The sequence below is a fragment of the Brassica napus genome, chromosome A4, assembly GCF_020379485.1.
Source record: "Brassica napus cultivar Da-Ae chromosome A4, Da-Ae, whole genome shotgun sequence".
Classification (NCBI taxonomy): Eukaryota; Viridiplantae; Streptophyta; class Magnoliopsida; order Brassicales; family Brassicaceae; genus Brassica; species Brassica napus.
This window is the reverse complement of record NC_063437.1, coordinates 20,879,873-20,905,659: the sequence shown is the minus strand read 5'-3', so window position 1 is coordinate 20,905,659 and position 25,787 is coordinate 20,879,873. Positions and strand designations below refer to the sequence as shown.

Below are 25,787 nucleotides of genomic sequence, written 5' to 3'. Positions count from 1 at the left end.
ATTTATAGATGTTATAGTATAGTGTGCCAAAAATCCAAGCAGGACTGCATATTCGTTTGTATTTTGGCAAAATTAATGGAGAACACTGGATCAAATTAAATCAAATTCGTTTTTAATACGAGTTCGGAATCATTGGATCATAAATTAGCATATACATGTATGCTTTTATTAAGGGGATAATAATACTTATACGTCTACGGACATTATGACATGAATCACATACAACCATAAACGTATATCAAAGTATAAAACGCTTAGGGGGGAGGGGTCTTTTGTTTGCAATAGCGGGTTGGGCGGTTGCGTTCAGCGTTTTAAACAATAATAATAAGCGGTGTATTACTTCTTGAAATATATCTAATCGTCTTTGCAGTAGTCGCAGAAACACTTGATAGGTTTGCTTTTGTGTTTCTTCACGCATTTACCGCCTTTAGCACCTTTGAAACTCCTGCAGTTTTGACGACACAACGTGGGGAAGAACTTAGGGTTACAGAACGTGGGACCTACGTCCCCGCCGTATTCCTCCAGGCATTTGAACTTCTCGTCGGCTCCTATCTTCTCCGGCGACTCTGCATGTTAATTATAATAAAATTTATATGAATTGTGACTTGTGAGAGTGGTAGTTTCGTAATAATGTACTTACCACCAAGAACGGCGAGGAAGAAGATGAACAACGCTATGAAAATGTAAACAGACTTCATTTTGCTTTGTTTACTGTTTATTGTGGTGTGGAGGTGTATCTGCCAGTGATGTTTTATAGTGACATGCAAATGATTGGACCTCTTTTTCATACAGATTTTTCTAATAATATAACTGTGTTAAATAAAATATCTAGAGACACGAACGGTCCATCCATATTATGACGTATCAGAAAAAAAGAGAATGAGATGTGTACTATCATGATTGCCTTTATAGGTACAGACATTTTTCACGTGATTATTTTAAGCTCCACTATCTTTATATTTCAAACTCGTGAGTTTGCCCATTACTTTAATTTTGTATGCACCATCGATTATGTATAACAATTTATTTTGATTATTTTAGTTCAATATTTTGGATGTTAATTAATGGTACTTTTTCGTTTTAAGAGATGTTAATTGTACTTTGAAGCATGATACCTTAGCGATTCATATATTTTAAATCATATGTTAGGTTATTTTATAAGTTCAGTAGTTTAAAAGGAATAAAAAACTAACAACCGACCGAAAAGAATAGATATGCGTTTTACCAAAAAAAAAAGAAAAGAATAGATATGCACCACTCTATAGCAAATTCAATATTAAATTATTAGAACCATTCAAATTTCAACCATGATAGAGCCAGACACATTGCTACTTGAAAACCAAAACATTTTCTTTTGAACTTCATGAACCTCTTTGAAGCCGAGATAGAGGAGAGTAAGCAACAGTCAAACCAAGACTCCTAACTAAATGAAGAATGAAAGTCTTTTAGTTTGGCCAAAACAAAAAAAGAGAGTTCTTGTTATGGAGACGAGAAGAAAATCTGGTTGTGAAAGAGAGAAATGAAACAAATTGCTTGGTGGTGAGTCGGTGACTGGTGAACGGTGATGCCTCAGGCGATTTAAATACAACAAATGGTGGACAGGTGAAGTTTAAGAACAGGAACAAACACAGAGGAAGATATTGGTTAACTTAGATCAATATATATTTAATACTTTGAACATCAATACTTAGCTATTCAAAATTTTAAAATCATATATTGAGATTCTTTCTAAGTTGAGTACTTCAAAATGAATAATAAATTAACAACCGACCAAAAAAAAAAGAAATTATGACAATCATACAAATCCAATGTCTAAAATATCAAAAAGGTGATAGAGTTTAGCCAAACCCATTCTTCTTGTAACCCAAATCCATATAAAAAGTTCTGCAACATATGAGCAGCCAACATATGTTTAAAACGTATTTTAAGTTAATACCATTTTCCCGACAAAAAAAAAGGTAGTTTGCCTAATGTCTTTTATTAAGTTTGGGGAGTTAAATGTATGAATCTGCTGAGAAAGATGATTGCTAAGAACTTAGGGTACCGATATATACAAGATTTAAGGGAAGATTTAAAGACAACAATCACATAGTTCATTACCAAACTCATTTCAGTTGTCAGAGCCAGTTTACTGAGAAAATATCCGTACATTTCTTGAAACAGAACCACATGTGAAGAACAAAACATAACACTACTAATGTTTTTTTTAGTCAGAGAGGCTAAGAAAAACCGAAGTTGCAACTCCAACTGCGTACACACCAATCGCCGCTCCGATAAGGTTCTGTCCTGACCGAGTCACCGCGCCGATCCCAGCTATTCCGGCGATTCCTAACGGAATCCTACTCGCTACCGCTTTCCTCGCGTTTCCCAGGACGGTTTCCGTGAAAACCTCGATGGCCCATTCCTTGAACTCCTCCGGCCCGAGAATATCCACCGCCGTGACTCGGGAGGCGATGACTCGGAGGGCTGAGTCGACTTGGGACTGACTCGGAGGAGAAGGGACCCACCTGATGATTAGAGGGAAAGATGACAGGTTCCGGTGGATGTGGGCGGCGGCGGAGAGGAGTTGGTAGGGGCGAACGCCGGCGAAAGCATGCTGAGCGAGAGATAGAGACTCCTCGTATGCTGAGTCACAAGCCGAGTGGAACTCGGGCGAGTTGGATAGAGTCGTCTTGACTCGCTTTGAACCGGATATTCCCATCTCTCTCTCTATCCTCTATTTTCGTGAGTTACGTGATGTGATTAAACCTAGAGTTTACTCTCTGTTGCTCACACGTCACTATTGATGTTCATCCACAGCCGTTGGATGAAACTGTAAATTAATCTGACGGTAGTCACACGCATTAACATATGTACAACTTACTTACAAGTGGATGGATGCTACAGAGTAGATAAGAGAGTTATTTTATTCGGCACTAACCATGATGCCAACAAACATTTGAGCCTTAAGATACTTCAGGTTTTTTCATTTCACTTTTATTAATTACTAGTACATTATTACTCGGACATTTCCACGTTGATTGTTACACAAACCATGACACATGCAAAGATTATTCAAATACCACTTAGAATCTGATCAAAAGGTGGTTTGTAATTGTCGTTGCAGAAGTCGCATAAGCACTTAACTTTATTGCCCTCCGAAACGCATATTCCACCTTTAGATCCCTTGTTCTCACGGCATCTTGTATAGCAAAACGGTGGATATATCAAAGGCGCACAAAAGGCGAAACCCACATCACCACCGTATTCTACCAAGCACTCGGTATCTTGAGCTTCTATCTCCGGCACTTCTGCTCATTATATATATACAGAGAATACTTGAGAATATAGAAATCACATTTATAATGAAACTATCACGTAGAGATACTTTCTGGATCATTTTTATTATACAATCACACAACTTTTAACTGATACATGTCAATAAATACGGAGATAGTTATTTACCAAAGATAACCAAAAAGAGGATGAAAAATACGGCGACTGAAGAAACTAATTTCGTTGCCATGGTCATCTTCTCTTTCTATCTTTCACTTTGGAGTTAAAGTATGTGTAAATGTTCTATGATATTTATCTTGTTATAAAGAGGCCATGCAGCTGTAATAATTGATAAGAAGAGTAACAACTTTTGGAGTTTTCCATAGTCCTAATTAAAAAACGTGACAATTGTTTTTCTTTTAATGTCTCAGTGTTTTCTTGAAAGAAAAATGTTACTTTTAGTCCCAGCCCAGTGTTGTTAAAAGCCCAATACATGCTAGATAGGGCACACAAAAAATCTGAATCCAAAAAACCAAATCCGAAACCGAATCCGAACCAAAATTGATTAAATATTCAAACGGGTTCAAAATTTTGGTACCTACAAAACTAAAACCGAATTCGACTCGAACCAAAATATTTTGGGTACCTAAATGTACCGAAATATATTATATAATTTTTAGATTTACTGTATATTAGAAACATCCAAAATATATAAGATGCCTTTAATTTATCTAAAATAGTTAAAATATACTCAGAACGCTAAAACTACTTGAAATATTTATTGATTCTCTATCCAAATATCTGAACCAAATCAATTTATATGTTAAATTTATGTATTTTGACATATGTTAGTTAGATTTATATGTAATATTTTATTTTATTTATAGATTTTGAGAATTTTAAAATATATAATAAATTTTAAAAATTTTAAAATAACTAAATGGGTTATCCGAACCTACAAAAATCTAAACATGAATAAAATTTAGAAATACCCAAATAGAGCTGAAATCTCACGTGGATGCTAATGAATTTCTTAAAAGTTTAAAACCAAGTATATATTTTTCACCTAGGATTCTTTTGGCTTATGCAAAGTTGTGAAGTATGAAAATCGATAACTATTTTATTCGCTTCTAACCATGCACGAGACAAACCACATAATATGATCAAGCGATGATAGCCTTGGATACTTCCGGCTTTTTTTATTTATTTCACATATTCATTACGACAACTACATTATTACTTGGACCATCGTCGCCTTTCTTTTTACACATGCAGGATTGATCAAATACCAGTACTTAGAATCTGATCATAAGCTTTGTCGCTGCAGAAGTCGCATAAGCACTTAACATTAAACTCATCTCCCCAACGGCATTCTCCACCTTTAGCTCCCTTGTCCTCACGGCATCGTCTAAAACAAAACGTCGGACGTATCAAAGGCGCACAATAACTGAAGCCAACCTCACCACCGTATTCTTTCAAGCACTCTCTATCCTGCGCTTCGGTCTCAGGCATTTCTGCTCATTATATATATACATGGAATGCATGAGAGTATATAAATCACATATATAACGAAACTTGCAGCGATTACCGAAAGAAATACTCTGGATCATCTTATGAATCACACATATTTTAACGAATATATGTGAATAAATACGGAGTTAATTGGTTAATTTACCAAAGATAACCAAAAAGAAAATGAAAAATACGGCGAATGAAGAAATTGGCTTTGTTGTCATGGCCATCTTCTCTCTATATATCTCTTACTCTCTTTGTTTCACTTTGGAGTCAACGTAGGTGTAAATGAACTCGTACTATGTATGTTATTTATCTTTATCATTGGCGACGTTGGGGAAACAAATTATTTTGAAAGACTCATGTAGCTGTCAAGACACAACTACATTGTTCACACGTCAGTGACATGTAAATTCTGACCGTTAATTAAACATAAATTAAACGAACGACAGTCAGATATCTACACGTCGATGCAAAGTGAAAGATTCTTAAACAAGTAGATATTTTCTTTGCCTCTGATTTTTTTTTTGGCTTTTGCAAAGTTGTGAAGTATATATGTAAGTTAGTATTAATTTATTTCTTTGCCTCAGATATCTACACGTCGACAGGTCAGTCAGTACCAACCTTACAAGTTACAATATGATCAAACCATGTGAGCCTTGGATACTTCCGGCTTTTTGTTTTGTTTCACACATTCATTACTACATTATTAGTTGAACCATATTCACCTTTATTATTCTGCAAACCATGACACATGCAGGATTATTCAAATACCACTTCGAGTCTGATCATTATAGGTACGTCGCTGCAGAAGTCGCATAAGCACTCAGCACTAAAGACATCTCCCCAAAGGCATTTTCCACCTTTAGCTCCCTTGTCCTGACGGCATCTCATATAGCAAACCGATGGAAATATTAGAGGCGCATAGAAATGGAAGCCAACATCATCACCAGACTCATCAACACTGTATATTCTTTCCGGCACTCGCTATTATGATATATAGATAACGTTTGAGAAAATAGAAATCACATTTATAATGAAATTTACAAGATCACGGTGAGAAATACCTTCTGAGTCATTTTAATTGTGAATCATAAAACTTTCAACAAAGATATGTGAATAAATACAGAGTTAATTATGATTCACAATTATTTTTGAACAAATATATGTGAATAAATATGGAGTTAGTTAATTACCAAAGGTAGCCAAAAAGAGAATGAATAACACGACGAATGAAAAAACTGGCTTCGTTGCCATGGCCAATCTTTCTCTCTCTACTACTCTCTTTGTTTTTTTTTGTCAATCTCTCTTTGTTTTACTTTGGAGTTAACGTATGTGTAAACGAACTCGTACTATGTTTATTTATCTCTATCGTTGGGGCAATAAATTATTGTTGAAGAATCATTTAGCTGTCATCAGTACTATAAATATTGTTGCAGGATTCAACCGACACTTAGTAAACTGATCACAAAGTTTGTTGCTGCACAAAGTTTGTTGCTGCAGAAGTCGCATACGCACTTTCTAGAGATGGAAAAATCTATTTAAATCTCTTGTTAACACGTCACAGTTACATTCGATTTCTGACGGTTGATTACCCATAAATTAGTCGACCGACAATCAAGCACAGTCATATATCTTCACCAAGCACAGTCATATATCTTCACGTGGATGCTAAATGCAGGATTTTAGATTTCATTTGCTCGGGTTCTTTGGCTTATGCAAAGTTGTGAAATATGAAAGTTGATACTTATTTTAGTCACCTCTACCACGATACAAACCATACAATATTTTAGATGCTTCCGGCGTTTTTATTTTTCATACTCATTACTACATTATACTTGGACCATTTTCACCATTTTTATTTCAGAAGCCATCATCACACATGCAGGATTGATCAAATGCCACTTAGAATCTGACCAGATTCGTGCCTGCAAAAGTCGCATAGGCACTTTACATTAATGCCATGTTCCCAAGTGCATTTTCCACCTAGAGCTCCCTTGTCCGCACGGCATTTTCTGACACAACGCGTCGGATATATCTTCGGCGCACAGAAACTGAAGCCAACATCACCACCGTATTCTTTCAGACACTCGCTATCCTGCGCTTCTGTCTCCGGCATTTCTGCTCATTTTATATATATATATAGAATATTTGAGAAAATAGTTTTCACATATATAATGAAACTTACTGGATCGCCGAGAGAAATACTTTCTGGATTAGCTATGAATCACACAAATAAAAACAAAATATATGTGAATAAATACGGAGTTAGTTAATTACCAAAGATAACCAAAAAGAGGAAGAAAAATGCAGCTAAGGAAGAAATCGACTTCGTTGCCATGTCCAAATTCTCTCTATATCTCTCCTCTCTACTTTCTTTTTCACTTTGGAGTTAACGTCTGTAAATGAACTCGTACACTAAGCTATTTATCTTAGTCGTTGGGGGTGATAAATTATCATTTTAAGAGTTAGCTGTCATCAGTAATATAAATATATTTCCTTCAAAAAAGTAATATAAATATATTTCTAAAAGACCTTACTAGGCCTGGAGCATTCAGGTATCACCGTATCGGTTCATCGGTTCAGTTCGATAAGGATATTTCAGGTATCAGTTCGGTTTGATTTGGATATTTTAGGTATCAAGTAGTTCGGGTAAAAGGGTAGAGAATCCATTTACTACTTAGCCTATTTTTGGTTTGGGTAATTTTGATTTTGGTTCAGTTTGGATAGTAAAACTAGGAACCATAAAATATCTGAAAAAATTAGATTCTCATTTGGTTTCGATTCTGGTTCGGTTATTTCGGATGGTTAAGATAATTCGGGTTAAATAGGATGATTCTTATAAAAATCTCAGATGTTTTGGATTTTTTTAAATAAAAATATCCAGATACTTTCGGATAGTTTAATACTTTATAACTTAGATTTTTTTTCAAATATTTTTGATACTTTTAATAAATTATTTAATTTTAAATATATATTTAGTTATGTTTTACTTTTATTTTATGTATGTATAATCAATATTTTTATATATTCGGTTATCCGTTCGGTTCATTGATCCGGTGGTTTCTGTTATTTCGGATATGGAAATGTTGCAGATGTATTCTAAAATTTTGAGGAATCGGAAATACACAAGTAACATTGACTGGAAAGGTGATTCTCAGTTTATATAAAACGCTTATCATACACAGTTTCCTGACTCCAATATGCCAAAATTGCCTTTCTCCCTCGCGCCTTTTTTTACAAGCAAACAGACATATGGAGAAATAAACAACATTCTTTCACACAGGAAAACATAACTGAGCGGTAGAAGTTATAAACCTGTTCCTAGGTAACCGTTGCTACCAGCAGAACTACCTATACGCGCAGGCAAATCACGAACAAGAATAGGTATAAAACTGAACTTACACTGGCGAAGATGATTACACTGGAGATGAGTACTGACTTACACTGGTGAAAAATAGGTACATCTTGTTGTGCTGGTATCAACTGTTATAAACCTGTTCATCACGCTAGAAAGTACGGTTTGAATGCTGCGGTCGCTATAAAACTGAGGAGTACTTACAGAGCCGGTCTTAGATGTATCAGATGCTTCAAGGATAGGTATAGCAATGGAGCCACGGACTTCGTTGTCTATTGCGTGCTTCACACGCAGATACTCATCCTTCTTGTAATACATCAAGTTTGATGTCCATTCACGTACTCCAGAGGTAAAGACTCTCCCAGGGAAACCCGGATAAGAACATTGATTTGGTTTGGAAGCAAAGGTGAATTTCCTTGAGACCTCACGGTACTGAGAGAGCCTCGGGTCAAGCAGATAGGCTTGGTCACATGTGCTGAGCATGTACTGGTCTCCTGTCTTGATAGGAGTCCAAACTTGAGCTAGAGCACCCTCTCCTGAACCTGAGAACAGCATAAACAAGCTTAATGCCTTTATCATCTTCTCGTCTAATGAGTGGCTCAAAGACCTGGGGATAGTACAGGTCAGTACACTGCGTCGTTTACCACTTAGCTCATTGATATCTAATGAGTGATGAGGACTCCAAGAGCTCATTTCTTGACCATAGTAAGAGCTTGACCAAGTAGACTCCCTCGGCGCAGCTGCATGAGATGAAGTGATAGTAACTCCAAAGGGCGTAGGGGGAGAGGTTGATAGACCATATTGGGCGACCAAGGTATCAGTCGAAGAAGGGCTGTCACACCACGTGGGGAAAGAGTCGAAGGGGGAAGAGGAGTTAAGCATGTCATCAGAAATGAAACTCCAAACACCATAACCAAAGGTTAAACCATCCATATGTTCTTGATAACCAATGGTTAAACTCCATCTAGACAAAATTTTAACAATCTTATTGATGGTCTAATGCGTTTACAAAACCAGAATTTTCATCATTATCTATGGAATACTTTTAATTAATTGGGTGAGTGAGTCTCTCTACTTGTGTTTTGTTTATGATCGTCGATTGACAGTAAATTAATCGAGTAGTCAATCACAGTCAGATATCTACACCTGGATGCTGAATTAAAGATTTTAAACACAAGTAGATATTTTCTTTTCATCGGGTTCTTGTGACTTATGCAAAGTTGTGAAGAAGTTAAATAATTATTATATTCGCATATAACACGATTGACGATACCAACCATATAATGTGATCAAACCATGACTTAAGGTACTTCCTGCTCTTTTGTTAACATATTCATTGTTACTTGGGCGATTTTCATTTCTTATTATCATACAAAGCATGACACATGCAGTATTAATCATAATGGCTTGGACCACCTACACATGCAGGATTGTCGCTGCAGAAGTCGCATAAACACTTATAGTTATTGACGCCCTCTCCCGAATAGCAAATTCCACCTTTAGCTTTGTTTTTTAAACGACATTTCCAATAACAAACCTGAATTTCCTGACCGAAACAGGAATCCGAGGTAAATCCACCGACGTATTGTTTCAAGCACGGCTCCGCTTCTATCTCTGGAACTTCTGCTCATTATATATTGTATTAGATAAACACATGAGAAAATATAAATCAACATGAGAAATACTTTCTGGATCATTTTAATTATATGAAACACAATTTCTCTTAACAAATATATGTAAATGCATATGGAGTTAATTAATTACCAAAGATGACCAAGAAGAGTATGATAAGTACTGCGAAGAAAGAAAGTGACTTCATAGCCATGGCCAACTTTTCTGTTTATTTTCTCCTCTCAACTCTCTATTTACTTTTGAGTTAAGGTGTGTGTTAATCACAACGTGTACCATGCTATTTATCTTTAAATCTCTGGTTTTTAAGGGTGTCACATCACCTGAATTATTATCATCCAATCATTTAGCTATATAAAAGAAAATAAATCTATGGTTTTATAGAGGTGCCACATCACCTGAAAGATTCTCATCCAATTATTTAGCCACGTCATTACGGATGTTAAGCTGATGAATCTTGAACCATCCAAATCCACCAAAATTGTCAACCCATTTTCAGAGGTTTCTTGTTTTTGTGGCCCACCCCTAATTCTAATACTATTCTCACCGGGACAGATCGAGACTAAATATTTGTATGGGGCACAAATAAATGATGTAACAAAAAGTGAAAATAATCATAAATAAAATTACATATATGCAAATTTTATTTAGAAAAATTAAAATTATTTTAAATTCTAAATCTTTAAAATAATAAATAAAAACAATTTTTATTAATGTGTAGATTTCTTTAATATACAATGATTTTTAACCAACATACATAATAAGAAAATAGCTTCATATAAAATATGATTCAAAAACATTTCATAAATCAGATCCAAATTATATAATTAACTTGATTTACTAAAAATATTAATTTATTTGATTCTCAAATAACATATTGACAAAAATAAGAGATAAATACATGTGTATTGAACATCTAAAATGTAACAAGTAGATCGAGTAGTCAATCGCAGTCAGATATCTACACCTAGATGCTAAATTAAAGATTTTAAACACAAGTAGATATTTTCTTTGCATCGGGTTCTCATGGCTTATGCAAAGTTGTGAAGAAGTTAAATAACACGATACCAACCATATAATGTTGATTCCGGCTCTTTTTCACATATTTATTATTAATTGGACGACTTTCATTTTTATTATCATACAAACCATGACACATGCAGGATTATTCAAATACCACCTAGATCTGACAGAAGTACTCGCTGCAGAAGTTGCATAAGCACTTAAAGCTTTCGGTACGCTGTTCGTCTTCTCCCTCTCCTGCCACATAGCAAATCCCAGCTTTAGCTCCGTTGTTTTCACGGCATTTTGTATGACAAAGCTGAATTTCCAGAACGGAACAGTTGCTTAAGGGAATTTCACCAACGTATTCTCTCACGCACAGCTGAGCTTCTATCTCCGGCACCTCTGCTCAGTATATATTATATTAGATAAATACACGAGAAAATAGAAATCAACTAGCGAAATACTTTCTGGATCATTTTATTTATACTAAACACAATTTTTCGTAGCAAATATATGTGAAAATATATGGAGATAGTTAATTACCAAATATGACCAAAAAGAGTATGAAAAATACGGCGAAGAAAGAAAGTGACTTCGTATCCATGGCTAATTTCTCTGTTTATATTTCTTCTCTCAATTCTCTGTTTTACTTTTGGGTTAAGGTATGTGTTAATCTACTTGTACTATGCTATCTATCTTCAAATATCTGATTTTAGGGGTGTCACATCACCTGAATTATTCTCATCCAATCATTTAACTATATAAAAGAAAGTAAATCTCTGGTTTTATGTAGATGCCACATCACCTGAAAGATTCTAAGTCTAATATTTAGCCACGTTATCGCGTATATTAAGCTGATGGACCTTGAACCATCCGGACCCATCAAAAAAGCCAACCCATTTCCAAAAGTTTCTGGGTTTTTTGGCCCACCCCTAATTCTAATATTATCTAATATCACTTAATCACCTTGAATTATCTCATAGCTGAATTTGTTTGTCTCTCTAACTCCTCCGGCGTAATGCTTCTGATGGAGTTTCAATGCTCTTCAATAAACCATCAAATCATGAGGTCCTGTAACTCTTCACATCCCTCATCTCACAAATATATGCCTCTACAAGAAACCATAAATCATTCTGATGAAACACATCTCATCTCTCTACATTCCCTCTTCAGCTATATATATACCGCAATCAACAATCTCTTGCTCAGATCCTTAAATTCATTCTTAACACTATGGCACATCAAACGGACAAGTGACACCTTCTATTTCCCTTGCAGAGGGTTTTCTCCTTTTGCTTTTTGTTAAGTTCTTGAAAAGAGACTAAAAAGGTGATTACATACTAATTTGGAAAAGAAACATCTAAATTTTATTCTCTGATATATACAAAGTTATTACTCTCTCTCTCTCTCTCTCTCTCTCTCTCTCTCTCTCTCTCTCTCTCTCTCTCTCTCTCTCTCTCTCTCTCTCTCTCTCTCTCTCTCTCTCTCTCTCTCTCTCTCTCTCTCTCTCTCTCTCTCTCTCTCTCTCTCTCTCTCTCTCTCTCTCTAATAAAACACTAGATTAAGATTCGTGTTTTGCTCAAAATGTATACAATTCTTTTTGCATATTATTATTTATTTTGTGTTTTTAAGTATTATGAAATAATAAATATATTAAATAATTGAGAAGAGAATAACTAATATGTATATAGTCAAATTCGAGTGAGTACATAAATCAAAATAATATCTCTTGTTTATTTATAATAATATTTTGGTAAATAAATTAAAGCAGTTATTTTATTTATTTATATGACATATAATTTAAATTTAAATGATATTAACATAGATATATAATATATTTTAATATGAATATTCATTAATCTGCTTCCTACTTTATTAACATTTGTATATTTACTATAACAAAAAATTTAAACATTGAACACAAAATTTTCATTGTGAAATATTTAATAGTTTTAGAAATTTATAATCGTTTTTAAAAATTCAATGCAGATTTCAAATTCAAAATATTAAGGACTCAATACTTTTTCAGTGCCACATATTTATGTATTTGTATATGGTGTATAGTTTATTTTAAACGATATTGAAATATATACATACATTTTTAATCTGAATATCTATTAAATGAGACTTCATTTGCATATGATTTTATGATCATTTGTATGTTGTTATAACAAAAAAAGAGTTAAACCATTGATCAAAAGAATTTTAGTGTGAGACTTTTAACAGTTTTAGTAATTTATAGTCATTTAAAAAAATAAATCTAAATACAACATATAAAAAATCTAAATTATTTATTATATGATTAATGTGATTGTTCATTTTTTGGGGGGAATTTAATGATACCATTATTCATCTTTACCACCACTAAATGAATATTTTCAAAAATACTTTCTTTATTAAGTAGCAAAAAAACTCATATACCTTTGTTTTCTATATATATATATAATAATTATTATTTAAAGAAATAAAATAATAATAAATAAAAAAATATTTTTTTATGTTTTCGAATTATACCTTTTCAAATTCAAACTTTTTATAATTTTTTTCGAACCTTGTTTTTCAAAATTTCTTTTTGAAAATCAAAAACTAAGTTTGAAACTATTTTTAAAATACTTTTTTTAAATTCATTTATATATTTATTAGAATCTTAAATTTCATATTCCAAAAATTCTACCCGATCCTTCAACTCTAAACCCCAAGTCTAGATTAGTTAACCCTAGGTGTAAAAATATTTGTACCCTTCCTTAAAAGTGAGGATACAAGTGTTTAGTGTAAACATGAAAAATGATACTACGAATGTGGTATTTGTGGCAATTTTCTTATTTTTTTAATAATATAAAGTTAAACAAAAAGAGGAAGGATACAATAATTGTTATCAAATCTTTATTATTCAAAATCATTAATGTATATGTTAATCGTATTAGGTAATTTCGTAACTTTTATTTAAACAAAAAATAGAGAATATTTTCACTACTAATAATTTGATTGTTAGTTTAGTAAAAAAATATAATACATGTTTAAAGGGACAAACTTATTACTACTTCAAATGTTGCAGTTTTTATCAATTAATATATAAAGGATATTAAATGCATAATTTTGTGATGGTTTATTTTCATAATTTTAAACCAATAAGAATTACCAATTCAATTAATTTTCTTGAAATTTTAGTGTTTTATATTTCTTTTTTGAAACAATTTTTTTCAAAAACAGGTATGTTTTTGGAACCGATGGAATATCATATACAATATCAATATCATGATCCACACTAATACCAAAATTACATTTCCCACTCATGCCTTTTTCTACAAGCAAATTAATGTACCGAGAACTAAACAACATTCTTTCGTTGACAAAAAAACAACAACATTCTTTCACAGGAGAAGACATAACTGAGCAGTAGGTGTTATAAACCTGCTCCTAGGTAACCACTGCTACCAGCAGAACTACCTATACGAGCAGCTGGCAAATCACGAACAAGAAACTTCACCGTCTGTTTTTTCATACCAACTAACATCTCCAAACACTCTTGGAGATCAGAATCTGTAACCAGCATCACCCATTCCTCTTCATCGTCAAAATACTTGAGCTGAAACAACCCTTCTTGCAGTCTAAAGCGTTTCCCAACTTCTTTGTAGAGCTGCAGACACCCAACAGATGGATCGAACTTGAAACGTGTTGTGTCTTCTCTGTAAGTGGCCTTTACAGTGAGCGTTGCTGATCCACTCTCGCTGCTATTGCTTTTGTGTGCTCTCCTTTGGTTCCTATCGTCCATAGAAGGAGATGAGCTTCTAAGCATAACTGCTCCTGAGCCATGTGATGAATCTGACATGGACCGGTTAGGCTCAATAATATTGCCACTTGCAATTTCCTGAGAGCTGCCATTGAAGCCAGACTGTTCAGCCTTCAAAGCACATGGCTGATCACTAGCATTAACCTCCATGAATGATCCTGCACAAACAGAAAATGGCTTAAGATTGTAGTCTTATCCACCTAAGGTTTATGGTTATAGAGATGATTCTTACCGTTTGTGATGATATCATCCTCTAACTTAATTGTATTGTTGACTGATTCAGGTTTCAAGAGCTCACATGAGGCATCCTCAGCCATAACATGTGCATTGTTACCATTGGAAGAGCAAACTGCAACAAACTCTCCCGTTGCTGAGTCAAACCTCAGTCCTCCTTCAATACCATGGACAGAGTCAAGCACAGTCTGTATTTTCCTTAGCGATCTATTCACTTTGTTGATCTTACGAGATGGCCACCTCATGATCCCATGTTGTCTGCATATCCGTTTCAGTGTAGTGGGACAAACTGCAAGATTAGATCCAAAGTCAAGACCGTTAGAAAGTTCTATTTGGTAATGAAAAACTCATCCATGCATGAGATTATTTGAAAATCTCACCACCAATGCTTCTTGCAGCATCCTTAAGACTCCCAGAGAAATGTTGTTGGAGAACTCTTAAGCTCACATTCCTCTCTGTGGCGCCTTTCGTCCTCTCTGCTGTTCTAGCTTTGCTCATATCCTATGAACAAAAAAAAAATCAATTTCAATCTAGTCACATCTACAGAATAAATAAATTGCACACATCAACATACCTGCTCACAAGTGCCTTGAGAGCCTGTACTATCTTTATCAGATGACTTATCAGAAAATATGCTTGTGGTAGAGTTAGTTTCCCCCACAACATCTGAAACAGTTCTCAGAGTTCGACAAACTCTCTGCAAAGTACCTTCAAGGCTGTCTAATAAAAGTTGCTGTTCCAAGCTTCCTTTCAAACTTAAAGGCAAGAAAAGTTCAAGTATGTAATCATCTTCACCAGTGTAAGTGCTCCTCAGTTTTATAGCAACAGCAGCATTGAGACCATACTTTCTAGCGTGATGGACAAGAGGGTATTCACTGATGTCATACGCCTTCACATCAGAAGAAAAGGACGGTTGGTTGGATACAAAAGCTTTGCCAACGATACCTTCCTTTTCTCTTAGAGGATGATCCACACATGCGTGGACAAAGCCTTCCATCTCCATATCATTCACATAACAAGCTGTCTCCTCAACGCAAAGAACACCTGAGTTTGGGATCCAGGTTAGAGCTAGAGGCAACTTGTGTGCATGACATAGTGCTCGCAGAACATCTTGTATTTCAGCTAAGGCGTCTCTTTGATTACTTGAAAGGTACTGTAAAGCAGAATACCATTAGACTGAGGCATAGAACAACGAGAAATAGTGGGTTGTACATAGCTAGGGCTGAGATTTTGAACCGAAACAAATCCGCCTAACCAACATCGAACCAAAAATTCCGGTTAGTTTGGTTAGGAGTTCGGTTCGATTCAGTAGATTTATTTCAAAAAAGTTTGATTTTCGGTTCGGTTTGGCAATCGGTTACTTCGGCTTTTTTTCAGAAAAAAATTATAACCAAACAATACAAAAAAATCCAAACCGAACTAACCAAATTTAAACTGAACTAGCAGAAATTAACCGAACTTATCTTCCAAAATTAATAAAATCATACCAAAATATAACCGAAATCAAAAATTTGGTAGGATTTTCAAAAATCGAACGTTATTTAGGATCAATATGGTAAGAGTTATGTTGAACCGAACTAACCGAAAACCGAATTAACCAAACCCCTGCAGACCTATACACAGCTAAGCTTTTGTTTGGTTCAGATGTTACCTGAGGACGAGGGACCACTGATGTCCTTAAGTCTACAGCCTGAAGAAAAGAAAAAGAAAGTATACGATAAGTTTTCGACATATTTAGTACAAAACAAGGAATCAGTAACTGCATTGTGTAACCTTTCAACCACAACAAACTGTCTTCAGGCTGCCCTTGGGAAGCTTTGGCAGAGGGGACTCAGGCTGTTCTTAAGCCAACAAAGATTCTCAGACCCTAAATCAAGTTTGCATAAGCCAATAGAATTAAAAGCGAGGAGGAGAGATAGAGAGAAAGAGAATCCACCTGGAGAGCACGGCAAACAGAGTCCATCTCCACATCAAAACTGAGCTTCTCATCGAATGTGACAAGCTCCATGACAGCACAACAAGATGTCCCCGTTGCTTCAAGGATAGGTATGGCAATGGAGCCACGGACTTCATTATCTATTGCGTGCTTCACACGCAGATACTCATCCTTCTTGTAGTACATCACGTTTGGTGTCCACTCGCGCACTCCAGAGATGAAGACTCTCCCAGGGAGACCCGGATAAGAAGATTGATTTGGTTTGGAAGCAAAAGTGAATTTCCTTGAGACCTCACGGTACTGAGAGAGCCTCGGGTCAAGCAGATAGGCTCGACCACATGTGCTGAGCATGTTCTGGTCTCCTGTCTTGACAGGAGTCCAGACTTGTGCTAAAACGCCGTCTCCTGAACCTGAGAACTGCATAAACAAGCTTAGTGCCTTTAGCATCTTCTCGTCTAACGAGTGGCTCAAAGACCTGGGGATAGTACAGTTCAGTACACTGCGTCGTTTACCACTTAGCTCATCGATATCGAATGAGTGATGATGACTCCGAGAACTCATTTCTTGACCATACTGGGAGAACAACATGTCAGTGTCAAAAGGGACATTGCACCATGTGGGGAAAGAATTGAAATTCATAAGCTCAGAGGTGGGAGAGGAGTTGAGCATGTCATCAGAGATGAAACTCCAAACACCAGAACCAATGGTTAAACCATCCATATGCTCTTGATAGCCAAACCCATTTTCTCTGGAAGCAAAAGGGTGTTGTTCCATCTCGTTGATGATTAACAAGTATTGATTTTGATTCAAACAGACAGGATCTTTGATTACAAAAAGAGATGCTTGAAAGTTGAAACCTCCACCAGTATCCTACAACAAAGAAGACGACACAAAATCAAATTAACTAATTGACTTCGAAGAAGACAAAACTCACCGCAGGAAAATAAAGACAAAAGAGTTAAAACAAGAAGTCCAGTCTCACAGAATTGTAAAAGTTCAAAACTTTAATAGTAAAGAGACCAAAGTTGAGAGTTTGAGACAGAACATAGACAATTCAAAAACAGAGACGACAACTACATGCGGCGATAAAAAACAGAGCAAAGACAAAGAAGGGAGTAAAGTTCAGAGTTACAGACAGACCTTAAGACAATACAAAAACAGAGACGACAACTACACGAATGGTGTTCCCAGAGAGAAAACAGAGTAAAGTTTAAAAAGTTGAGCTTTATGCTAAAAGTAGAAAGTTCGGTTTGATTCTATAGAAGATAAAGAGGCGTACACACTTGAGTTCTCTTGGGAAGAAGCTACGTGAGCAGAGTGAAATGAGGCAGATTCTATTAATCTTTAAAGTCGTAAGCTTTGCAAGGAAGGAGAGAAAGTCTACTCAGACACGGAATCTAATCGGTTTTTCTCTCTCTGAGCTTTTGTGCTTGCGTATGCAGTTTTTGATTAAAGGATGATGATGTTTTTATAGGAATCATTGAGAGGGTATCAATGCGGTTTCGGGTTTTTTTCGGTTATAATATTCTCGGTTTCCAATTAATTCTGATACCTTCGTTAGTTAGTTTGGTTAATTTGATTTGGTTGTTTAAGATAATTCATTTTTTTGGGAAACAAACTAACCAAAAACCGAACTTAAAATACTTAAATATTTTCAAAAACTTCCAAAGTAAACGAAATTTAAGATAAAAAAAAATGAACCAAAAATCAATTTTTTTGGTTCAGTTTGGTTTAGCTGATTCAGTTATATTCAAATCCGAAAGTTTTTTTTTTTAACAACGTTCAAATCCAAAAGGTTAAGTATCATATCATATGTTAAGTGTATTTTCTGGTTGATATTTGGGACGAGACTCAAGTAATCTCTAAAAAAATTAATACAAATAAGTATTTTAATTTTGGGTGAAACCATATAGACAGTAATTTAGTTTACGCAGAAACCAAATCAAAATCGACGGATTTACGCATTACTCCAAATTTTGTTTTTACTACTAAGCTAATACCGTTTAGTTATATTAGTGTTACTGTATGTTTCACAAAACAAATTTTACTATTGATTAATAAATATATATAACAAATATGGAATCACAAAATTGCAGCAACAACTTATAAAAACAATCACATCTAAAATGTAAAAACTATCACAAAATATTCGCATTTCAAATGTATTTCACTACTATATCTTATAAAGACGAAAAAACTATTAAAATGTCAAAAGCTATGACGTATTAGCCCTTATGATTAGAGATGAATATATTAATTTATTACCAATCTTTTTAGCAATGACAAATGTGTCACATATATTCACATCCAATCTAATGTGGAAAGCTATTGATGAACACATTACCCACTTATTAATCCCTAACTAAGAATAAATTATCATTTTCTTAATCTTAATTTGGTTTTAAGAGATCAGCATGTAACCCTCTTTATATGATTTGTTTGACCTTAAACCATTATTGCATATTAATATATGTTTCTTGAGCATTTTTATATTATTATGCTGACGTCCCGAATGACTATTTCTCCTCTTACATATTATATTCTCCGTATATTATAAAGATGACGAAAGCTTCTTATTATGCGGAGAATCATGGCCGTCCCGGTTAGATTCTTTAAGCGTGGATTCAACAATATACCGCTATGTTTATATCTTGCGCGACGACTTTGCCTGCCTCCCTATTTGCTATATTTGATATTTAAGTTCTTTTCGATCCGTGTTCAAAAAAGGTTATTTCCAATCTTTTAATTATGTATATATGACGTAAGAGAAAAATATATTATATAAGATGACAAAAGAAATTATAGAACTGCACTAGACGACCAGAAACTCTCGAATTAACACACGAATCTAATAGGTAACTTAACTCTAGTGATGAGTATATTTAATCCACTAGGCATAAGGCATTCACAAAGGATTGATTAAATTTTCTTTTTGTTTTTATCAACCAAACACAAAAGTTCTTAGGTCGTAAGGGAGAAGAGTTCAAATGTTACTGTGTTTTTGTAAGTAAAGTCAAAGCTGTGAATTGGTCGCTTTTTATGATAAAAATATTAAGTTTTTGTGCTTGCGTATGCAACAAAATGTTTTGATTAAGGATGATATATTTTTTTATAATATCATCATATGTTAGTGTTTTTTTTGTGTTGATATCCGGATATTTGAGACGAGACCCAAAAAATAGATATCAATGATATCTGGATTTTCTAAATAAAACTTAACAGTACAGGTTAGAAAAAAAAAACATGATGCATGTCGTTTGGCCAGACCAAGGAAACAACAATTTAATTCATAGAAAAAAATCGAATCTATAACTAGCGGATTTACATTCACGCAGTGCTCCAAATTTTCTTTTTATCACCAAGCTAACACTGCTTAGTTATTTACTTATATATATATATATATATATATATGTTTCAGAAATGTAAAAAGATACTATGATGTTTTAGCCAATATGATTAGAGATTATTAATCTAATTAATTTATTGTTAAAAAAAGAATATATTAATTTATTACCAATCTTTTTAGCTATGGCAAATCGAGGTGTCATATATACTCACACCCAATCAAATGTGGAAGCTATTGATGAACACGTTACCCACTTATTAATCCCTAACTAAGAATAAATTATCATTTTCTTAATCTTATTTGGTTTTAGTGATCAACAAAAGGTGCAAGTATTGAGCCCTCTTTATATGATTTGCTTGGCCTTGAACCATTATTGCATGTTAATATGTGTGTCTTAAGCATATTTTATTCTTCTTATGCTGATGTGAAGAATGACTTTTACAGCCTCTCCTCTTACATATATTATTCTCCGTATATTGTAAAGATGACGAAAGATTGATATTATGCGGAGAACCATGACCTTTCCGGTTAGATTCTTCTTTCGAGATGCGAATTTGTGTTTCAAGATTCTTTAAGCGTGGAATCTTCAACGATATACAGCTATGGCTATATATTGCACGACTTTGCCTGTCTCCCTATTTGCTGTATTTGATATTTTATGTTCTTTTCAATATCAGAAGTATATATGACGATGACGTGATGCTAAAATATCTGTAACTTTATTTCCAGCAGCCTATTTCTAAGTTATTATATAAGATTTTTGGTGCAAAGTTATTAATATAAGATGACAAAAGAAAAACTATAGAACTACACTAGATGACTAGATACATCTCGAATACACGAATCTAAATACGTAATCAGTGATTAACATATTTAATCCACTAGGCATTCATAAAGTAAGTTTTAGATTAAACAACTTTAATTTCAACAAGTAGCTTAATATATTAAATGTTCTTTTGTTTTGGCCAACCAAACTATAAAGTTCTTATAGATCGTAAAGAAGAAGAGTTCAAATGTTACTGTGTTTTGCAAGTAACGTTAAAGCTGTGAGCTGGTCGCTTTCTATAATCAAAATATCAGATGGATGAACCAACCTTTCCTCTGTCTAGAAATTACTATTTACTGATAACATAACGTTATTGTACTTTGAAGCTTCATTACGTTATTGTAACTTTGAAGCTTCATTAGTTTTAAGTGATTAGGTCTAAACTCTAAACAGTTAAACTCGAATATAATATGGTATTTTGGAGTTTTAATTTTAGTACTCTTTTGAGTAAATACGATTTGGGCATTTCGGATCCTTGTTGGGTTTCTATGATCTTTTAAGTATTGGGCCTTCGATAGTTTACATACATTCCATCCGACATGTTTTGTGGGTTTTGTTTAGGAGACTTGATTGGGTCTAAACTCTAATTAAGTGATTAGGTCTAACTGTTTAGAGTTTAGACCTAATCACTTAATTAGAGTTTAGACCCAATCAAGTCTCCTAAACAAAACCCACAAAACATGTCGGATGGAATGTATGTAAACTATCGAAGGCCCAATACTTAAAAGATCATAGAAACCCAACAAGGATCCGAAATGCCCAAATCGTATTTACTCAAAAGAGTACTAAAATTAAAACTCCAAAATACCATATTATATTCGTCTAATATTGTAATCACAATCTAATCACATTAAACACACAAGATCTGATTCATCGTAAACATGGACATTATTAATGTTAAGCTAATTGCATGAAAGGCTATATAAGGCAATAACAACACTTTGGTTTATTCTTTAGATCATTGTTTATTTAATTTATCGCATTTTAGTAATAAAGCCTAAATAAAAGGAAGAACAAATAAATAAATAAAAAATTAAGAGAGACGAGAAGAGAAAAAAAGGAACAAACTTTACGTGGCCCATGAAAAAATGGAGATCGGAGAAGATCATCCTCCATGACCATTGACCCTTCAGGTTCTCCTCTCATCTCATCTCTCTCTCTGCATCAAACATATTCGTCTGAGCATGAAATGTATGTAAAGTCTCAGTTTTTAGATTGTTAACGAAAGAGGCAATTCAATCGTATTTGAAAGTTTGTTAATTTCGATAAATCTGGATTCCTGAAAATGAGAGATCAGTGAGTTGTATTGAATGATAGATTATGTGATCTGATTGGTTTTGGGGATTGCAGAGGAGTTGTGATGTGTTCTGGTGGAGAGGGGAACAGGCAATGGAGCTGTGGGAAAGCAGGAGTGGTGAGTTTGCAGAAAGTTGGATCTTTGGTTCGAGATTTGAGCGAGCCTTGTCTTTCTCAATCACACATTCAGGTTGTTATTATCACTGTAAGCTCTTATTCTCTTTTTAATCATAATCTTCTTTTTAACAATGTATGTACAATCACATGGAGGCTTTGTAATGGTGCACAGATCGGCAAAATGCTTAAGCCGGAGAAGTGGCAAGCGTCTTTTGATAGTGAAGGAAGAGTTTCTGGTTTCCAAAAGGCCCTCAAGTTAATCATTCTAGGGGTATGCCATTTGATTGTTCTTTCGATACACTGATCAGTGTTCTAAAAATTCGGTTTAGGTGGCAAATCAGACCTAAACGAAACGATTTAACTTGAACAATTTCTTAAAATATTGGTCCAGGCGTTCAAAAAATCGGTCTAAACTCCTGTATAATCAATAATAAGATGGAAAACGCCGTGCCGCCTAGCGATTTTTTGAACATTGACTGCTCTGATGTTTGATGATGTTTCATTATTAGGGAATCGATCCGTCTATTAGAGCTGAGGTTTGGGAGTTTCTACTTGGCTGTTATTCGCTGAGCAGCACCTCTGAGCACCGTGACCAACTCAGGGCTGCCAGAAGGTAAGACTGCTTAGTGTTGTATCACCGCTTAGAGTGTGAGAGATTAAGTGTTATTTGGATGTTCATGTAGGAAACGGTACAATGACTTGCTCAAGCAATGTCAGACGATGCATTCAAGCGTGGGAACTGGTTCACTCGCCTATGTTGTGGGGTCTAAAGTCATGGATATGCGGAAATCTTATAGAGATGAGGCTGTAAAGGTTGCTACTACAGATGAAAACACAGAAGAAGCTTGTGCAGATGATAATAATGATAATGCTAATGCAGAGAGTCATCACAGTGATTGGAGTAATAATAATGGTGGTGCTGATACATCTAATGTACACAGAAGGGGGAGTTCTAGCGAGTCTGTTGATTTAGCAAGCGGAAGAGAGAGTCCAGAGAGCGTAGTGTACAACACTTCTTCCTTTGTATCTGCTTCTAGTCCGTATGGCTTTCCTTCCCCTGACGGTTACTTTGACTTCCCCTCGCTGCCGGTTACAGATTTGTTTGGGAGGAATAGTTTAGATCAGATAGAGGTTTCTACTCCAGACAAGGATGCTTCTTTGCACAGGGAGTTAGTTAGAGAACAACAAAGGTCCACTTCAGAGATAGAAGAGTTGCATCCGGATTCTGTTGGTGGCTTGAGAATATCTGATGTGGCATCAGTAAAGGAGTCTCCCTCTCGTGTTGGGAATGTTACAGAAGAAGGAGTGTCTGAATGGCTTTGGACGTTGCATCGCATAGGTAGAGAACTTGCAGAGATTTTCTTCCTTTTTTTTCTGTCCCAGCTTGCATCTTTTGATAGTTAACTTTCTCGATTCCTCAGTTGTTGATGTGGTAAGGACGGATGGCCACCTTGAGTTCTACGAGGATCCAGGCAATCTAGGGAGAATGTCTGATATACTTGCGGTTTATGCTTGGGTTGATCCTGCAACTGGTTATTGCCAAGGTATGTTAAATTGAAACATGAGAAAGTTACATTGGTTTAGGATACTAACTCTATGCTTGCAACTCTCTGTTGATAGGAATGAGTGATTTAGTATCTCCTTTCGTGGTTCTTTTTGAAGATAACGCTGATGCCTTTTGGTGCTTTGAAATGCTCATAAGAAGAACGGTATATCCAATGCTTAACACTTCATATGTTTTTTTTTTTGTTTCTGGCTTTTATTTGAACTGTGGATTATGATTTTGCTATATGACTATATGTGCAGCGGGCGAATTTCCAAATGGAGGGACCAACAGGAGTGATGGATCAGTTGCAATCACTGTGGCACATACTGCAACTCACAGATAAAGATATATTCTCTCACTTGACGCGTATTGGTGCTGAGAGTCTTCACTTTGCTTTCCGTATGCTTTTAGTTCTGTTCCGGCGAGAGTTGTCTTTCAATGAAGCTCTCAGAATGTGGGAGGTTTGTAGTTCTTCTCTTCAGTCTTTGTATCCTTAATGACATTGTCCTAATCATGCAACTTTGGATGCAGATGATGTGGGCAGCTGATTATGACGAATCCGTTGCTGAAACTCTGGAGAATGATTGCTTGGAGCCTCTGGTGATTCATCTTCCAAGTAAATCCAAATCTGAGGTGAGTGAAGAAACTATATACGATAGTATAAAGAGGGAGCCAGCAACTTCAAAGAGCGGGCCAATTTCAAAGAGCAGCGGTTTGTTGTCCATGAGCGGTTTGCTGCCGAAGAGTGGTCCGTTGCCAAAGACCACTGGTCCACTCTCTGAGGAGAGTGGGATGAAGTCATCCTCATCATCATCATCATCCGCATACCACTTCTGTGGTTTGACAAGAAGTCTTTGGTCAAGGAACGATAGAACAACAACAACACATGCTCCTTGTGTAGTCTCTTCCATCAGGAAAGGGGATGATGCTCTTCCTGTCTTTTGTGTGGCGGCGATTTTGATTATGAATCGGCATAAGATCATGAAAGAAACTCGCTCCATTGATGACATGATACAGGTTAGAAAGTTTATTTCATCAGTTGAGATGCATCTATGTATATACTGATTCAGAAGATATTTTTGCAGATTTTCAACGATAAGGTTCTTGTGTTTAGCGTGAGGAGATGCATACGCACAGCCATTAAACTTCGTAGGAGATACATGTACAAGGTTAGTTATGCTTAACTAAGTAACTTTATGGTTCTGGATGATTCTATTTAACTGTTCAGCGTTTGTTAGAGTCAGGTAATCAAGACCAAGAGCCACACTAACCAGGTTCAGATCGAGCATCAAACCCATATGGAGAGCAAGAAGCTGGAAGAGACTCAAAGCCAGAGGCAAACACAAAGTTTACATCATAGTTCTGCCACTCAGAATGGTGACTAGTCAGATTCTACTTACTATAGTATAATAAAGATTAAACAAAGGGGAGAAGAAGCTTACACAAGCAGGTCATCTTTGGTAGCGAGTTTCAAAGAAGGGGTTTCTGTTTGAAGATTAGTGCTTTGGAGGTAACCCATTTTCCATTTTCATCTTGAGAACATGTTCATGCATCATGAAATCTTGGATCATGTTTGCAAACAATCTTACAGAAGCTATTACTAAATTTTAATCTTTGTTGTTTATGCAATAAAAGGTAGCAGGAAGGAACTAGCAAGAGACTGAGAGAGAAGCTTGTGACATTGAATCACTTGGTATTAGACAAACTGAGAGTCTTAAGACTCATAACCAAAGAGGTTAGACAAATAAAAATCTTATTTTGCAAGAACAGTTTTGATTGCAAAACCTTTATACTTAATGTGAATATCAGAAAATTTTATACTTCTTAGAAAGTCGCACAACAAGAATCATATCTCCTTTCAGCTATATAGAGAATCACAATGTAATAAATAACAACAAAAATCTATATCAGAAACATAAACTTTTCAATCTTTTCTT

General features: G+C 35.1%; 7 protein-coding genes and 1 long non-coding RNA gene across 12 annotated transcripts; 1 reads left to right on the top strand and 7 right to left on the bottom strand.

The window, feature by feature from the left end:
* Positions 1-132: 132 nt before the first annotated feature.
* Positions 133-878, bottom strand: LOC106423952 (defensin-like protein 197). The gene is made up of 2 exons (XM_013864695.3): positions 641-878; positions 133-566 (listed from the first exon to the last, which is right to left on the bottom strand). The coding sequence occupies exons 1-2, from the start codon at positions 786-788 to the stop codon at positions 355-357; spliced, it is 360 nt and encodes a 119-aa protein (XP_013720149.2). The 5' UTR covers positions 789-878; the 3' UTR covers positions 133-354.
* A 1,198-nt stretch (positions 879-2,076) lies between these two features.
* Positions 2,077-2,703, bottom strand: BNAA04G25180D. The gene has a single exon (XM_013864682.3). The coding sequence runs from the start codon at positions 2,699-2,701 to the stop codon at positions 2,207-2,209; it is 495 nt and encodes a 164-aa protein (XP_013720136.1). The 5' UTR covers positions 2,702-2,703; the 3' UTR covers positions 2,077-2,206.
* A 185-nt stretch (positions 2,704-2,888) lies between these two features.
* Positions 2,889-3,516, bottom strand: LOC106423941 (defensin-like protein 2). Its single transcript, XM_013864683.3, has 2 exons — positions 3,445-3,516; positions 2,889-3,290 (listed from the first exon to the last, which is right to left on the bottom strand). The coding sequence occupies exons 1-2, from the start codon at positions 3,509-3,511 to the stop codon at positions 3,055-3,057; spliced, it is 303 nt and encodes a 100-aa protein (XP_013720137.1). The 5' UTR covers positions 3,512-3,516; the 3' UTR covers positions 2,889-3,054.
* Positions 3,517-4,355: 839 nt separating this feature from the next.
* Positions 4,356-5,013, bottom strand: LOC106423942 (defensin-like protein 2). Its single transcript, XM_048778774.1, has 2 exons — positions 4,931-5,013; positions 4,356-4,769 (listed from the first exon to the last, which is right to left on the bottom strand). The coding sequence occupies exons 1-2, from the start codon at positions 4,995-4,997 to the stop codon at positions 4,537-4,539; spliced, it is 300 nt and encodes a 99-aa protein (XP_048634731.1). The 5' UTR covers positions 4,998-5,013; the 3' UTR covers positions 4,356-4,536.
* A 1,486-nt stretch (positions 5,014-6,499) lies between these two features.
* Positions 6,500-7,179, bottom strand: LOC106423943 (defensin-like protein 4). The gene is made up of 2 exons (XM_022707595.2): positions 7,048-7,179; positions 6,500-6,888 (listed from the first exon to the last, which is right to left on the bottom strand). The coding sequence occupies exons 1-2, from the start codon at positions 7,106-7,108 to the stop codon at positions 6,662-6,664; spliced, it is 288 nt and encodes a 95-aa protein (XP_022563316.2). The 5' UTR covers positions 7,109-7,179; the 3' UTR covers positions 6,500-6,661.
* Positions 7,180-10,843: 3,664 nt separating this feature from the next.
* On the bottom strand, positions 10,844-12,173 carry LOC125608374. Its single transcript, XR_007339306.1, has 2 exons — positions 11,303-12,173; positions 10,844-11,161 (listed from the first exon to the last, which is right to left on the bottom strand). It is a non-coding gene; the product is annotated as an uncharacterized LOC125608374 (long non-coding RNA).
* A 1,826-nt stretch (positions 12,174-13,999) lies between these two features.
* On the bottom strand, positions 14,000-18,342 carry LOC106424026 (protein NLP8-like). 3 transcript variants are annotated; one of them, XM_022707508.2, is made up of 7 exons: positions 17,232-17,349; positions 16,720-17,136; positions 16,435-16,473; positions 15,358-15,936; positions 15,164-15,284; positions 14,782-15,072; positions 14,000-14,707 (listed from the first exon to the last, which is right to left on the bottom strand). In XM_022707508.2, the coding sequence occupies exons 2-7, from the start codon at positions 17,068-17,070 to the stop codon at positions 14,163-14,165; spliced, it is 1,926 nt and encodes a 641-aa protein (XP_022563229.2). In that variant the 5' UTR covers positions 17,071-17,136; positions 17,232-17,349; the 3' UTR covers positions 14,000-14,162. The 3 variants fall into 3 exon arrangements, with proteins under 3 accessions (XP_022563229.2, XP_048634729.1, XP_013720216.2); XM_048778772.1 differs by having other exon boundaries at positions 16,666-18,342; XM_013864762.3 differs by having other exon boundaries at positions 16,720-18,341.
* Positions 18,343-21,868: 3,526 nt separating this feature from the next.
* LOC125608373 lies at positions 21,869-25,780 on the top strand. Of its 3 annotated transcripts, none has more exons than XM_048778771.1 (12): positions 21,869-22,024; positions 22,242-22,377; positions 22,477-22,575; positions 22,814-22,917; positions 22,988-23,643; positions 23,726-23,848; positions 23,925-24,013; positions 24,111-24,311; positions 24,382-24,867; positions 24,936-25,019; positions 25,089-25,360; positions 25,486-25,780. In XM_048778771.1, the coding sequence occupies exons 2-11, from the start codon at positions 22,252-22,254 to the stop codon at positions 25,233-25,235; spliced, it is 2,115 nt and encodes a 704-aa protein (XP_048634728.1). In that variant the 5' UTR covers positions 21,869-22,024; positions 22,242-22,251; the 3' UTR covers positions 25,236-25,360; positions 25,486-25,780. The 3 variants fall into 3 exon arrangements, with proteins under 3 accessions (XP_048634728.1, XP_048634727.1, XP_048634725.1); XM_048778770.1 differs by having other exon boundaries at positions 22,242-22,392; positions 25,095-25,360; XM_048778768.1 differs by having other exon boundaries at positions 22,242-22,392.
* The last annotated feature ends 7 nt before the right edge of the window (positions 25,781-25,787 follow it).

Coding starts and splice junctions, on each gene's coding strand:
- LOC106423952 (XM_013864695.3), bottom strand. CDS start 788: ATGAAAAAGAGGTCCAATCATTTGCATGTCACTATAAAACATCACTGG. Junction 567..640: donor CTTCCTCGCCGTTCTTGGTG/GTAAGTACATTA, acceptor ATTAACATGCAG/AGTCGCCGGAGAAGATAGGA.
- BNAA04G25180D (XM_013864682.3), bottom strand. CDS start 2,701: ATGGGAATATCCGGTTCAAAGCGAGTCAAGACGACTCTATCCAACTCG.
- LOC106423941 (XM_013864683.3), bottom strand. CDS start 3,511: ATGACCATGGCAACGAAATTAGTTTCTTCAGTCGCCGTATTTTTCATC. Junction 3,291..3,444: donor CCTCTTTTTGGTTATCTTTG/GTAAATAACTAT, acceptor TATAATGAGCAG/AAGTGCCGGAGATAGAAGCT.
- LOC106423942 (XM_048778774.1), bottom strand. CDS start 4,997: ATGGCCATGACAACAAAGCCAATTTCTTCATTCGCCGTATTTTTCATT. Junction 4,770..4,930: donor TTTCTTTTTGGTTATCTTTG/GTAAATTAACCA, acceptor TATAATGAGCAG/AAATGCCTGAGACCGAAGCG.
- LOC106423943 (XM_022707595.2), bottom strand. CDS start 7,108: ATGGCAACGAAGTCGATTTCTTCCTTAGCTGCATTTTTCTTCCTCTTT. Junction 6,889..7,047: donor CCTCTTTTTGGTTATCTTTG/GTAATTAACTAA, acceptor TAAAATGAGCAG/AAATGCCGGAGACAGAAGCG.
- LOC106424026 (XM_048778772.1), bottom strand. CDS start 17,493: ATGGAACAACACCCTTTTGCTTCCAGAGAAAATGGGTTTGGCTATCAA. Junction 16,474..16,665: donor TTTTAATTCTATTGGCTTAT/GCAAACTTGATT, acceptor TCTTTTCTTCAG/GCTGTAGACTTAAGGACATC. Junction 14,708..14,781: donor GGATGATATCATCACAAACG/GTAAGAATCATC, acceptor CTGTTTGTGCAG/GATCATTCATGGAGGTTAAT.
- LOC125608373 (XM_048778768.1), top strand. CDS start 22,252: ATGTGTTCTGGTGGAGAGGGGAACAGGCAATGGAGCTGTGGGAAAGCA. Junction 22,918..22,987: donor CAACTCAGGGCTGCCAGAAG/GTAAGACTGCTT, acceptor ATGTTCATGTAG/GAAACGGTACAATGACTTGC. Junction 24,312..24,381: donor AAGCTCTCAGAATGTGGGAG/GTTTGTAGTTCT, acceptor CTTTGGATGCAG/ATGATGTGGGCAGCTGATTA.